General features: G+C 41.4%; 1 protein-coding gene across 8 annotated transcripts in view; it reads right to left on the bottom strand.

Moving 5' to 3' along the window:
• The window catches only part of LOC124605658, a 134,838-nt gene that overhangs the window by 50,734 nt on the left and 68,601 nt on the right, over positions 1-15,503 (bottom strand). For all 8 annotated transcript variants that reach the window (XM_047137487.1, XM_047137486.1, XM_047137493.1 and 5 more), the window contains one exon: positions 8,334-8,535. In XM_047137487.1, coding sequence (XP_046993443.1) covers positions 8,334-8,535 — 202 coding nt within the window. The remainder of the gene's footprint in view (positions 1-8,333; positions 8,536-15,503) is intronic.

Here is a 15,503-nt window from a genome sequence, read left to right as displayed (position 1 = left end):
TGACAGCATTTTCTTTTAAGGTCAGACAGTAATTATATGAAGTACCGAAAATCAATTGTTTGTTGCCCCTGTAGGCTATTACGCAGCCAATCTGCAATGGGGACCATTATCGTGTCAGCCATTTAGTGATCCGGATTTCAGCAGTTTCAATTAAAGCAAGCAAAAAACAATGCCACAGATATCTCTAATAAGCCAACCAGAAACTGTTTCATCCACAAAACAACACTGCAACCTATTTATACAGAAGCAATGCCAAGCTGGTTATTTCGGCTCCTAATACCCAATGTGAGTATTTGCAAGCACAGGAAAAGTGATGGAAAGGTGAAGAGAAAGCTAACAGTCTGAGCAAACAAGACTTGGTGGCTGCCAGTTCACTGACCCCTTCTGAAGTACACCCACAACTCCCACACTCATCCATCCCACGCACCCGCACGCAACTCACTCGCACGCGACCGCCGTCTCGAGCTGCTTGGGCCAGGGTGCAAGCTACTGCTGTGCAAGATGGGAGAAAATCTGGGTGGTGGGAGTAAGCTGGGGGCAGGAATGGGAAGGGATGGCAGGATAGAAGTGGGGGATGGTAGAGTCCTGCTTGTGGGAGCATAAGGGACAGGCTGGGTGTAGTAACCAAAACCAACTGCGGGAACGCCTTCGGCTGCAGATCGGAGCCGCCAGGTGGGGAAGCCGCCGGCGGTGGAGCACGCAACACCGGGTAAACACGAGGACGAGTCGGACGACAGACCAATGACAACCGACAACAACCGACCACGACCGACTATGACCGACACAACGAGGAAGAGATAAACAACGGGGGCTTGTAGAAACCACAACACCAAACACCGACAGTAAATCCACTCAGAACCAGAGCCAGGCAAATGTCAACAACGAGCAATGACCAGAACGCAGTACTGCCGAGAGAGAAACGAAATCCAGAGCGAGTACCAGACTGGCCGGACTAGGGCAGAGCGGGTACCTGTATACGAAACCGGAGAGAGTGGCTATTGGCCGCTGTCTGCGGTGGTACCCTTGCTGCGCGAGAGCCGCTGCGCGGAATAGCCGCCGCGGACATGGAGCCCTCTACGGGCTGACCACGTCCATTTGTTCTGGTGCGTGTTCGACTTCCACAGCGGGAGGTACTAGAGTGGGGAGAGGGGAGGGCAACTAGGTGCAGTCGGCAGATTAGAGAAGGGGCAGGGGGTGGGAAAGGAGAGTGGAAAAGGAAGAAGTGCAGTGCTGAGGGGTAATGAGGAAGGGGACAGGCGGGTGAAGGACAATGGACAATAACTAATGAAGCTTCAGCCTGGGAGGGTTATTGGTACTCGGGATGTATTGCAGGGAGAGTTACCACCTGCAAAATTCAGAGAAACTGGTACTGTTAGGAAGGACACATGTTAGGAAAGATCCAGATGGCACAAGCAGTGAAGCAGTAATTAAAATGGAGAATGTCCTGAAGAGCAGCCTACTCAGCAACTGTGGGGTCCAGCCGTTTCTCGGCCACAGTTTGCCGCTAGTGGTTCGTGCACACAGACAGCCTGACAGTTGTTGTGCCTACTTAGAAAGCAGCACAGTGGTTGCGACTTAGCTCATAAATCACACGATCGGTTTCACATGTAGCCCTGCCTTCGATGGGATTAGGTAATGCTTGTGACCGGAATTTCATTTATTATCATCCTTTGCATCATTTACATGATACAGGAAATGTCATAATACTGTCCAGGATATGCACAGCAGAATATTACTAATTTCTATCAAACACATAAAATTAACATTGTATAATATGTTGAAAATTAAAACATGCTCCTTTAACATGTACCGTATGTGATGAATTTATATATATTTAGTACATTTTCGAAAACATATTGCACATAATTTAGAGTTAAAAGAGTATAAAGGAGACATGGAATTGACAATGAGAACAACATGATATTGACAATACAACTATCAGTTAGTGACTTAAGGATTCAAAATATTCCTCTATGCTATAAAAACATTTATTTAGCAGATACTTTTTTAATTCCGACTTAAATTTTCCTTCATCTCCTGTTCCCCTGATGCAGTGTGGCAGAGCATTATAGAGCACCCCCTGTTAACTTCCCAGAATTTCTTAAGCTCGAACCTTGCCTCACCGTAATTTAATCCACAGTGGCTCACATGATTTTGAGTTTTTGTTTTCCTTGTTCTTTCTACATGCAGATTCTTACAGATATGTGTATTGTAGTCATGAAGATCTGAATTTACACGTAAACTACTCAAGTGTGTTCTTGTATGCAGTATGCTTTTTAATATGTGCAAAGATGGTACTGTAAGTATGTTTAGCGGCATGAACAAGGGATTGCAGTGTGTTTGTGGAGAGCTGTGTGTAATAATTCTAATGGCCCTTTTCTGTAATTTAAAAACCTCTCTCAAGCGACATTTAGTTGCACCCACAATGTTATTCCATAGGATATAATAGAATCGAAATACGCCATATACACTAATCTTGTACACTCTGCACTGCAAACTCTGGAAATTATTCTCAGTGCAAAACATGCTGAACTGAACTGGTTTGGATATGTATGTGACACGGGCTTTCCAGCTCAAGTGTTGATCAATGTACATGCCCAAAAATTTTGTACAGCAGACTTTCTGTCTGTCTTATTACATAAAACCACTGTTGCACCCTCTTCACAACTTTTTCAGCTGTACTGAATAAGGATTTGGTGTCATCACTTATAATTATGCTTGTATCATCTGCAAATAACATAATTTTTGATGATCTGTTCTGCCTTTCAATGTCATTTATATAGATTAGGAATAATAGGGGGCCACTATCTTATGCGTATCCTCATTTTTGAATAATGGTTTAACCTTAGAAATTTTCAGCCTTTTGGGGAACTCACCTTCACTGAATGATAAATTGACAATATCTACCAGTGGTTCCAAGATTTGTGAGCCGACTTTTTCTATTATTGTCACTGACACTTCATCCAGTCCTGCAGACATTTTAGATTTCATACTGTTAATTACTTTCAATATTTCATATGTATTAGTGGGACTTCTTATCATGCTACTGACTACTTTTGGTGCTGTTGTTTGGTAAGGCTCTTGCTTAATTTGTCAGGTACACTTAGAAAGTAGTTGTTAATGTAATTGGGCAAGACTTCCTTCTTTATTTCAATGTTATCACTAGATTTAAGTACAATATCCTGGTCTTTAGAGCTTTTTCCTATTTCTCTTTTAACAATTTCCCATGTGGTCCTTGATTTATTGTCTGACTTCCTTATTAGTCTATCATTACTTAATACTTTTGCTAGATTAATTATCCTTCTATATGCCTTTTTGTAGTTACTAACATATTTTTTTAAAAGTAATGTCGGTATTGGTTTTCATTTCAGTGTTTAGTCTTTTCATAGTCTTGGAAGAGTTTTTAATGCCAGACGTGAACCAAGAATTTGTGTGTGTATGGCTAGATGAGTTGATTTTAACTAATCTTTTTGAAAAGCACATCTCAAAATCTGCCATGAAAAGAGAGAGAGCATCTGTATCAGTTTGTGACAATACTTCTGCCCTAGATTGGTTAGTCAGTGTGATACCAAACTGGCTGCAGTTTTCGGGAGAGAAAATTCTCTTATACATGTGATGTACTGTTTTTGTATGTATTGGAACTGTGAGCACTTTAATAATAAGTGCATTATGATCAGATATTCCTAGGTCAATATTCAAAACTTCTGTATCTGGGCTTTCTATATTTGAAATTATATTATCTATGAAACTTTTTTGAAGTGTTTGTTACCCTTGTAGGACTGTTTATGTTAGAATATAGGTTGAAACTATGTGAAATATTGAGGAATTTAATTTTAAATGAACTACCTACCAACATATTGACATTAAAGTCCCCACATACAATTACCAATGTCTTCTCATCATGTAAGAAGCTCAGCAGTTCTTGAGTCTACTTAAAAAAAATTCTGGGTCATCACATGGTGATCTATACACTGACATGACTGTTATTTTCCTATTTTTTACACTCATTTGCACTGCTGTTGCCTCAAAATGTTTTTCTATGCTCAGGAGTTCAGCTTCGGGTCTGTTTTTCACTTTAATATCTGATTTTACATAAATGCAGACACCCCCATTCTTGGCTTCCTTCCTATAAAAATGATCAACCGAGGTATATGGGGAAATATTAATGTATTCTAATTCATAATTTTTGCACCAGTGCTCTTGATTACAAATGCAATCAACACAATATTCACTGGCCTCAATCTCGAGATCTAGAATTTTATTTTTGAGACACTGTATACTAAGGCTAAGTAATTTTAAGATGTTGCAACTTGGTTGAGAGGACCTCTTCCTTGTATTGTCCAGTGTCAACGGTTTCTTCATATTGAGGCTGGGTACCAAAAATCCTTTAGGGACAGAGGTTTCGTGCATCTCGTCTTTCTTTCTTCTGTATGTGTCACAACTTTGATGCGACTCGCTGGCCGTAAGCACATTTCTTGCTAGTGATGCTGCTGTATGGTCTGTAGCTGTTTCTGATACTGTTGGAGCTGTTGTGGAGGCTTTATTTGCCTCAGCTACTTTTGTGGCAAGTGAAGATTCTAGTGCTGGATCTGTTGCCGGTGAATTAGTTTCATTTTTATGTTAGAGAATTTCAGTTGCTGTGATGGGTGGTGGTAGTGGTATGGTACGGATATTCTTGTCTTCAACTGCTAACACTGCATTAAGTATTTCTCGACTAATGAATGCTTTTCCAAGTTTATTTCTGTGTAGCTGGTAAAATGACTTCTTTCTGAAGACGGTACATTCACATGTGTGGCATTCGGGAAGCTTCGGCATATTTTTTCAAATTTTCTATTAGTAACAGCGATTTCTTTGTTGACACAAGATTTTTACATCAGATTGTGTCTTTGTGGTATACTTGCAGTATAGAAGTTCACATCTGTAATTTTCTGTAGAGTGCTTCTTAGTGCTCTTGTGGGAAGTTTACCCTCATTCCTATAAACGTCATTAGCACCCCCAATTATTAAACAGTTTCTTCCGGGCTCCAAAAAATGCTCACAGTGTTTTAGAATTTCACTCAAGGGAGCCCCTGGTTTTGTCATTCCACTAACTTTAAACACAGTTTGCGTGTTACACATGATACCAGCTAAGCCCTCTCCATGACTGTCTGAGAGCATGTAAATATCTTCTTTGTTCTTCTTACTTGTGTTCGTCACGTTCTCACAATACGTATGTTCACTGAAAATTATAGTACCGGTACTTCCTCGCTCGTTATTACAAGACTTCGTACTCGACTGGTTTTTAAACTCTGCATTTGGTGAAAGTACTTTGTTTCTTTCGCTATTTTCACATCTTTTAGACTCGTCACAGGTTTTTTGCCACTGGGAGACTGAAGTTTTTCTCGTTACGGTTAACACGAGGGAACTTTTTAGGCCATATGAAGTTATCATTTGGCCCATTTACAAAAGTGTCACTACACTCTGAATTGACTCCTATCACTTTTTCAAGCTTTGTACGTACAGTTTGGCTGACAAGATCGTATTTTAATGAAGCAGTCACACAGCCTTCTCAATATTCCTTTCGCAAAAACAATAAATCACGATAACTACAGTGCACATTCCCACAGTCGCAAGTCGCATTTCTTTCTTCTAAAGTATTTAAACATTGTCGACGGATCCATTTTTGGGACCGTGGGCATAATTTAACACCATTTCTCACTTTCTTACTACATTTTACACACACAGGGTTTAAAAACTCTAATTTTCCGCAGATCTGTCGAGTAGTACGTCTATACGCGGCGCCACCATCTCAGTACGTAGATGGTGATGGAAGAACATACGGAACAGGTCTCACATCTCGTTTTTTTTTTTTTACACAGATACGAGCTAGAGGCGTAGGGTAGGGAACAGAGGCCGTCTAGGGACGGACGAGGATATCGCGTACGTTCGGTGGACAGCGGAATACCAGCTTGGGAGGGATAGTGGGCAAGATGTTCCTCAGCTCGGGGCACGGCGAGAGGTAGCCGAAACCCCGGCAGAGAATGCGATTCAGTTGCTCCGGTCGTGGGCAGCACCGAGTCACGAGAGGAACGGTCCTCTGCGGTCGGACAGTGGGACTCCGGAAGGTGGCGGCTGACCGGAGAAATAAGGCACGGGATATCTGCTTCTGCACGAGGTCGGTCCGTGAAGGCGTCAGCGGGAGGCACTGCTCGTCACTACAGATGCGACGGCCGGGAGTGGCTGGGCTGTTCAAAGGGGACAGGGGTTTCTCTGTACGGAACGGGTGTCAGCTGTGCCTAAGTGGAGGTACTGCTCGTGGCTGGTAAGTTCCGTGTGGTTAGAGGTGTCGAAGTAGCAGCGCTTGAGGTGGAGGACAATATCGAGGAAGGTGGCTTGTCAGGTTGAGGAGTACCAGATGAAAGTCGGTCAGGGTGACAGGAAGGAGGTTGTAGATCTGGAATTTTTCAGGTGTAGCATTCAGTATTGGCTACGCTGTGGGCATCGGGAATGTTAGTGTAATGGGAGGGGGCACCAATAGTGACGAGCAGGCACCGTGCAGTAAAGGAACTGTGGAGAGTCTGAGGAGAAAATGGTCGGTGTCTTTAAGATAGGAGTGTAGGTTGTAAGTAATAGGCTGAGGGTGTTGGTCTACAACAGCAGAGATTCTATCAGTGGGGGCACAGTAACGGTGGGTGGTTCAGTTCGTGGAGCATATAGAAAGTAGGAGTGCAGTGAGTGGGGGAGTGGTGGGGGGGGGGTCGGAGGAGGAGGAGGGAGGAGGAGGAGCAGGAGGAGGAGGGAGGGAGGGAGGGAGGGAGGAAGGGAGGGAGGGGGAGGGAGAGAGAGAGAGAGAGAGAGAGAGAGAGAGAGAGAGAGAGAGAGACTCTGGGGAGAGGTTGTGCAAGATTTTAGGAGAGTCTGGAGACCCTGCTAGATTTCTAGAACAGGGTCAATGTAGCACGGTTTGTGGATGGACAAATCAGACAGCTGGTGGAGCCCTTCTGCCATGTAATCCTTGCAGTTCAAAGCCACAGTGGTGGAGCCTTTGTCAGCAGGTAGGCTTGCAAGGTCAGGATCAGTTTTTACATGGTGGATTGAGTTCTTTCTCCAGATGGAAAGTTAGTTTACACGTCGAGGGATTTGGGGAATGACGGTGAGGCGAGGTCCGAGCTTAAGAAATTCTGGGAAGTTAACAGGGGGTGAGTTGGGGGCAATGGGAGGGAACTGAGTCGGCCAGGTCCGACATTAGTCTTTGGTCGAGTCTGGTGGGTAGGGTCGGTAGCAAACAATTTTTTCCACTGCAGAGACCAGGAGAAGGAGAGAAGTTCCTTAAAAAGTCCAGCAGGACTGAACTTTGGAACCAGGCAAGAGGTAAGTCCTTCGGAAAGGACTTTCTGGGGATAAGTCTTTCAGACGAAAGATCACGACTGTGTTTCGGGTCTATTTAGGTTCTGAATTCCGGACGGTGGTGGAAGGGAGTTTTTGAGGGTGGGGTAAAAGTACAACATTAGCAAGACAGGGTTTATCAGCTATGAGGCGATGTGTGGGAGGTTCGGAGGCTTTTGTAGAGGTGGTACAGAGTTGCCGAGCGTGCTGTCCGACACGACATTCTTCATTTTAATGACTGCTTCACAGCCTGTGCCACTTGGTCCCTTCCTACCACCACCAGCTTTTTCTGAACTGCACAGCTGGGAACTCTCGCAATATATCCTATGTTCTCGTAACTCTCCTCGCCACAACCTCTGTCGATAATTGTCTTTAACCCACCTATCCTATTCCCTGTCCCCACTCCAGCACTACACAGTCTTCTATTCCACCAATGCACCCACAGTCCTTTTACTTCTCTCCTTTCCTGCACCCCCCTCTCCCCAACTCCCCGCTCTCTGTCTAACACCCCGGCTGCACCTAGCTGCCCTACCATCTCCCCTCCTCATTTCTGTATGTTCCCACAAGCAGCACTTTAGTGTCCCCCACCTCTACGTGCTATCCCTCCCATCCAGTCTCATCCTCACCCCCTCTACCCAGATTGTTTCTCCCATTACATGCAGTTGCTCACAATCTGGCCTCGGCAGCCTGAGACAGTGGGCATGTATGTGAGTTCTATTTGCGTGCGTGCATGTGCAGTGTGCATGTGCGGTGTGTGTGTGTGTGTGTGTGTGTGTGTGTGTGTGTGTGTGTGTGTGTGTGTAATCCAGAAGGAGGCCTTTCAGCCGTAAGTTTACTTGTTCAGCACTTTTTGTTTTATCTGAGACTCAGCATCTCCGTTATACGGTGAATAGCAATCTATCAATAGCAATCTTGTCATTACTCAATCCCGGATTTCCCATCTTTTAATAAAAAGAATGTAACACTTACCGAATAGCCGAGCTTCTGGGCGGCGTGCAGGCGGAGATCTGCGAGTCTCTGGCATTTGTCGCAGAGCACGTCGATGACGTGGGGGCTGACGGCGCACCACTTGTGTACTTTACACAGGTTTCGGGCACTGCGGAAGATACGCATCGCCTCCCACTCGGTCCTGCCGCTCTTACAGTTCTCCGAGTTGCAGTGCCTCGAGACCCTGTGGAATAGCAATATGTCGACAGTTCACTCCTGAATAGTATCTCCGACTGGCAGGACAGAGAATTTGTCAACACACTGTGGCAGTCTATTTTAACACCCACAATCGAAGTGCTGTCCCGTGTGAAACCAGAAGTGAACAGATAGGAAAACCAAACAATAACAAACACAAGCACAAAAATAGGGGGGGTGGGGGGGGGGGGGGCATATCAGCACAAATGTTAACTTTCAAAACCAGTGGTTCAGATGTTGATGGGAAGGAAGGATCATTAATAGTAGTAATTTCACCTTTATAAGGCATCCATGGAGAAGAAATAAAAACTTTGAGGTTCCTGATGACATTGTAATTCTGTCAGAGACAGCAAAGGACTTGGGAGAGCAGTTGAACAGAATGGACAGTGTCTTGAAAGGATAGTATAAGATGAACATCAACAAAAGCAAAATGAGGATAATGGAATGTAGTCGAAATAAGTTGGGTGATGCTGAGAGAATTAGATAAGGAAATAAGACACTTAAAGTAGTGAAGGAGTTTTACTATTTGGGGAGCAAAATAACTGATGATGGTCGAAGTAGAGAGGATATAAAATGTAGACTGGAAATGGCAACGAAAGCGTTTCTGAAGAAGAAAAAATTTGTTAACATCGAGTGTAGATTTAAGTGTCAGGAAGTCGTTTCTGAAAGTATTTGTATGGAGTGTAGCCATGTATAGAAGTGAAACATGGACAACAAATAGTTTGGACAAGAAGAGAATAGAAGCTTTCGAAATGTGGTGCTACAGAAGAATGCTGAAGATTAGATGGGTAGATGACATAACTAATGAGGAGGTATTGAATAGAATTGGGGAGAAGAGGAGCTTATGGCACAACTTGACTAGAAGAAGGGATCGGTTGGTAGGACATGTTCTGAGACATCGAGGGATCACCAATTTAGTATTGGAGGGCAGTGTGGAGGGTAAAAATCGTAGAGGGAGACCAAGAGATGAATACACTAAGCAGATTCAGAAGGATGTAGGCTGCAGTAGGTACTGGGAGATGAAGCAGCTTGCACAGGATAGAGTAGCATGGAGAGCTGCATGAAACCAGTCTCAGGACTGAAGACCACAACAACAACAACAAGGCATTTATGAGGTCTGTATCTTGGCTGAGGGTCTCCCTGGGTATTTGTCAGGATTATTGTGGGCATCGGGTCCACGAAGTACAGAAATATGCAAACTACAAGTTATTAGCCATCACCACTTTATTTCTATGAAAACATTTATAATAACGTGCTTGCTACACCGACCTGTCATAACATGTGACCTCCTATCATGAACAAATATAGATTTGTCAATACTTCATTGTGAGTTGAGAAAGACACGTTTCTGCATCAGAACCACGCGCATCGGCAACTGTTGTGCCTGTGGAGGCAGCCAGTGACGCGACACAACTCCTGTGCATGTGTGTGTGTGTGTGTGTGTGGGGGGGGGGGGGGGGCTGCAATGTGAGAATAAAAGTGCTGAAAACCAAAGCGTAGGTTGAAACGACTGAAGGTTGTTAGACAAGGAGACATTATAATCTCCATCATTCTTTCCGAGCCATTTTGGACATGGCTTATTGAACTGAGTAGGTTTGACTTAACAAGTCTACATAAGTTTTGTGAAGAAAATACACATTAATGCAATTGATATCTCACAAGTTATCTGGTACAGATTAAAAATGTGGTGTAACAGTTCTTAATAGCAATGCTAAAACAGATGGATCAGAAGTCCAACAAGCACATAAAGGCACAACTGTCAAGAATAAAAGGTAAAGGAACGCTAAACCATATTAAATGTTGATAGTACTTGAGATACTTAGACTTCCAAAATTAGACTGTATAATGATAAGCATTTTAATGAATAGGAACAATTACCGCTGGAACACTACTACTACTACTAGTAGTAGTAGTAGTAGTAGTAGTAGTCAAACAAAAGAAGCAAGGGGGATTAGCATTTAACCTACTGTCGACAATGAGGCCACTAGAGATGGAGCTGAAATTCAAATACAGTTTTTATTTTCCTTTGTGCATAGCACAAATTTTTGGAGACTGTCTACTAAAGTTTTTTCTTTCATTTTTGTACTTATTTTACAAGAACCTTCTACAAAGTCAATTATAAGTAACAGGCACAAACAACAACATCAGCTACAAATTTTATACTTTTATTTTTAAACAAAATTCTAACTATCTTATTTGTTTTTATTGACAATCACCTGTGATTATGCGCGTCATGGGTATATCAGATGCAGAATCTGCCAGTTGTCCACTGTGAACTAATTCCAGTGGTGATACAGTTGTCATGACAAGACAAAGATCATGTGTAGCAATAATTGTTTCTGTATATGTGTACTAAGAATAGACTAATTTCACTGTCAATTTAGCCATATGTATCTGCTTTTTCTTATGTTGAAAAATTTCATATATGAGACAGGTCAAGTAAACTATAATAAAACACGATCTCTCTTTCGCATTATTGTTCTTAGAGTTAACGTGTATCACTGTTTCTTATTAACAATACATAAATGAATTTTTCTTTAAAAAGTAAGTAGAGATGAGCCTTTCAACATAATTAATTATTCTGAGACTGTTTAATGAAAACGTGTTGGACTGTTATTGCAGTTTTATGTAATTTGGTATTTAAGTACTGTTGCTGCTGAGAAAGTTTCAGCAAGACCAAAATGTGCTTTTAATTTATTGTCATTTGTTATTTTTTCTTTTTTCAGTTTGTGTGGTTTTGTTGCTCTGAATGAATTTTCAACCTCAAGCACAGTGTGCACCAATTTGAAATCTAATGGCAGATTAAAAGTGTGTGGCTGACCAAGACTCGAACCTGCCAGGAAGTTGCTTATCAGTGTACACTCCACAGTAGAGTCAAAATTCATTGCAGAAACTACGTTTTAGGCAACAGCTGAGCCATTTCTGGGTACGATCATTTCTTTAGGGAGTGTCGAGACTGCGAGGAATGTGACAGAACTTGCGTAAAGTTTCGAAGGTAGGAGATGAGTAACTGGTAGAAGTAAAGTTGTGAGCACAGGTCGTGAGTCGTGCTCGGATTGTTCAGTAGGCAGAACACTTGCCCGTGAAAGGTAATGTACCACTCCGGCACACAGCTGTAACTTAACAGGGAGTCGCAGTAGTATTATAATTACATTCTGTACACTACAACTGCAAACTACAGACTGATTCGAGTTGATTTGTATATAATTTTGAGGGTGAACAATATACTTAGTAAGTTTAATGCTTTGAGTTACAATAGTAAATATGAGAATTGAGGAGGTTATCTGTATAAAAAACTGAATTCTCAACTACATTACAAGCATTTTAGTCACGATGCATACAAGTGGCTAAGAGGTCTGTCAAGATCACAGTACAGGACTGTCGTCATTACCGGGCGATTGTAACACAAACTGTTAATGTTCTTTACTTTTGTTGTTGCAGTAAAAGTAGTACTATTTGGGTGCAACTGACACTTTGCAAAGTGCTCATACACTTTTTTGATTTCACCGAATGCTGTTTTTCAGGTACTACTGCTGCCGAGTGGGTGCTGTTCGACATGCAACTGATTGGAAACAGATTTGCGCAGAAAAACGGAGTTACACTAATTCTGCTACACGGAAAGAGCAACTCTCACAAATATTCGAACTTAGGCTCGTGAATTGACAATTAATGCTACACGGTGTCACTGTCCACTGCGCAAAGTGGTACCGAAATTTATAGATTCTAAGACTACGTATTTCTTCTCGGATGTTAGGTTTTATACCTAATATCCTAGCAACTGTCACCTTTTTTGCAATCTCCTTTGCTCGGATTCGCACAGTTGAAAATGTGAAGAGGTTACAATTACAGAAGCAGGACAACGCAAAGAAATGTGTCGGTTGGTCGGTAAGGATCGAGGGACTCATGGCGATGTATCGGACTGGGGTTGCCACAAGTTTCCCTGAGTGAAATTCCCTGATTTCCAGACAAGTTTTAGCATTTTCCCTGACAAATTTTGAGATTTCAAGGGTGAAAATTAAGACGTAAGTTGACAATCTGTCTTTGTAGCTACGGTACAAGAAACAATAGTGTAAACTAGGAAATATCTTTAAAAAAACCTTGCAAGCAGATGGCATTTCCTGATGTGAGCAAAAATCTTTAGTACTAACCTCAACATCTTTTGTAATGAACTGTTTTTAGATGGAGAAAGCAAGCCACACGGTATGTGTGTTTCATTAAAACCACTGATATTAATTTATTTCAAATAAATGAAACATTTTTGGTGACAAAAATACGCATTTCCTTGGAGTTAAAAGAGATTTAAAATACCTTCACCAATTTCATAAATAACCTCAGAAAAAAGTAGGCCTCTTGAAAGAAGTGTGTAAGATGGGGATGAACTGTGTAAACCAGCTCTGTCGGTGGCTGCCAATAAAAGGTTGGTTCTACTATGTTTGATATCGTGTTACATCTATTATTTTATTTATTTATTTCTTTATTGTTCTGTGGGACCAAATTAAGGAGAAGTCTCCATGGTCATGGAACGAGTCAATACATAAAATTATAACACGATATTAGAAACAGATAAAATGACATATAAAAAAAAACATATTCAGGTGACAAGTTGTAAGTTTAAATGAAGAAAATCAACAATGTAACACTGGAATTTGCTTAATTTTTTAGCTCTTCCAGGAGCTCCTCGACGGAATAGAAGGAGTGAGCCATGAGGAAACTCTTCAGTTTAGACTTAAAAGAGTCTGGGCTACTGCTAAGATTTTTGAGTTCTTGTGGTAGCTTATTGAAAATGGATGCAGCAGAATACTGCACTCCTTTCTGCACAAGAGTCAAGGAAAAGTGCATTCTACATGCAGATTTGATTTCTGCCTAGTATTAACTGAGTGAAAGCTGCTAACTCTTGGGAATAGGCTAATATTGCTAACAACAAACGACATTAAAGAAAATATATACTGTGAGGGCAATATCAGAATTCCCAGATTTCTGAATAGGGGTCGACAAGAGGTTCTTGAACTTACACCACACATAGCTCGAACAGCCCGTTTTTGAGCCAAAAATACCCTTTTTGAATCAGAAGAATTACCCCAAAAAATAATACCATACGACATAAGCATATGAAAATATGCTAAGTAGACTACTTTTCGTGCTGAACTGTCACTTATTTCAGATACTGTTCTAATGGTAAATAAAGCAGCATTTAGCTTCTGAACAAGATCCTGGACATGGGCTTTCCACAACAGCTTACTATCTATCCGAGCGCCTAGGAATTTGAACTGTTCCGTCTCGCTTATAATATACCCATTCTGTCTGATCAAAATATCGGTTCTTGTTGAATTGTGAGTTAGAAACTGTAAAAACTGAGTCTTACTGTGATTCAGCATCAAATTATTTTCCACAAGCCACGAACTTATTTCATGAACTACATTATTTGTTACTGTTTCAATATTACACACAAGATCCTTCACTATCAAGCTGGTGTCATCAGCAAACAGAAATATTTTTGAATCACCTGTAATACTAGAAGGCATATCATTTATATAAATAAGAAACAGCAGTGGCCCCAGCACCGACCCTTGGGGAACGCCCCACTTAACAGTGCCCCATTGGGACTGAACATCACTACCACTCTCAATATTGCGGAGAATTACCCTCTGCTTTCTGTTCTTAAAGTAAGAGGCGAACCAATTGCAAGCTACTCCCCTTACTCCATAATGGTCCAACTTCTGCAGTAATATTTTGTGGTCAACACAGTCAAAAGCCTTCATTATATCAAAGAGAACACCTATCGTTCGCAACCTTTTATTTAATCCGTCCAAAACCTCACAGAGAAAAGAGAATATAGCATTTTCTGTTGTTAAACCATTTCTAAAACCAAACTGAACATTTGACAGCAAATTATGTGAATTTAAATGCTCCAGTAACCTTGTATATACAACCTTCTCGATAACTTTAGCAAACACCGATGGCATAGAAATAGGTCTAAAATTGTCAACATTATCAATGTCTCCCTTTTTATAAAGTGGCTTCACTACCGAGTACTTTAATCGGTCAGGAAACCGACCACTCCTAAAGGAAAAGTTACAGATATGGCTGAGAACTGGGCTAACATACATAGAACAATACTTCAGTATTCTGCTAGATACCCCGTCATATCCATGAGAGTTCTTGGTCTTTAGTGATTTAATTATTAACTCAATCTCCCTCTTGTCAGTATCATGGAAGAGCACTTCAGGTAACACTTTTTTCTAAGAGCGCTATATGATTCCCTGTTGGGACTAGGTTTCTATTTAGTTCACCTGCTATATTCAGAAAGTGATTATTAAATACTGTACATATATGCGACTTATCAGTAACACGGACATTCCCACTATGCACTGATTCTATATCCTCGACCTGTCTCTGCAGACCAGCAACTTCCTTTACGACTGACCATATGGTTTTAATTTTATCCTGAGACTTAGCTATTCTATCTGCATACCACATACTTTTTGCCTTCCTAATAACATTTTTAAGCACCTTACAATACTGTTTGTAATGGGCTGCTGCATTTAGATTTTGACTGTTTCTAACGTTTTGATGTAACTGCCACTTTGTTCTACAAGATATTCTTATCCCTCTAGTCAGCCACCCAGGCTGCCTGTTTGTGCTAGTACCCTGTTTTAAACGTTCTAACAGAAAGCAACTTTCAAAGAGCATGAGAAAAGTCTTGAGAAGAGCATTATATTTATCGTCTACTGTATCAGCACTATAAACATCTTGCCACTCTTGTTCCTTTATAAGGTTTACAAAGGTCTCTACAGCAACTGGATCAGCTTTCCTGAACAGCTGATGACTATATTTAACACATGTTGCAGCATAAAAATCTTTTAAAGTTAAAATTTGCGCATCATGATCTGAAAGGCCATTCACCTTTTTGCTAACAGAATGCCCTTCTAGTAATGAGGAATGAACAAAAATGTTGTC

The sequence above is a fragment of the Schistocerca americana genome, chromosome 3 (assembly GCF_021461395.2).
Source record: "Schistocerca americana isolate TAMUIC-IGC-003095 chromosome 3, iqSchAmer2.1, whole genome shotgun sequence".
NCBI classification, from domain to species: domain Eukaryota; kingdom Metazoa; phylum Arthropoda; class Insecta; order Orthoptera; family Acrididae; genus Schistocerca; species Schistocerca americana.
The sequence above is the reverse complement of the archived record's forward strand: the minus strand, read 5'-3'. Positions and strand labels throughout refer to the sequence as shown.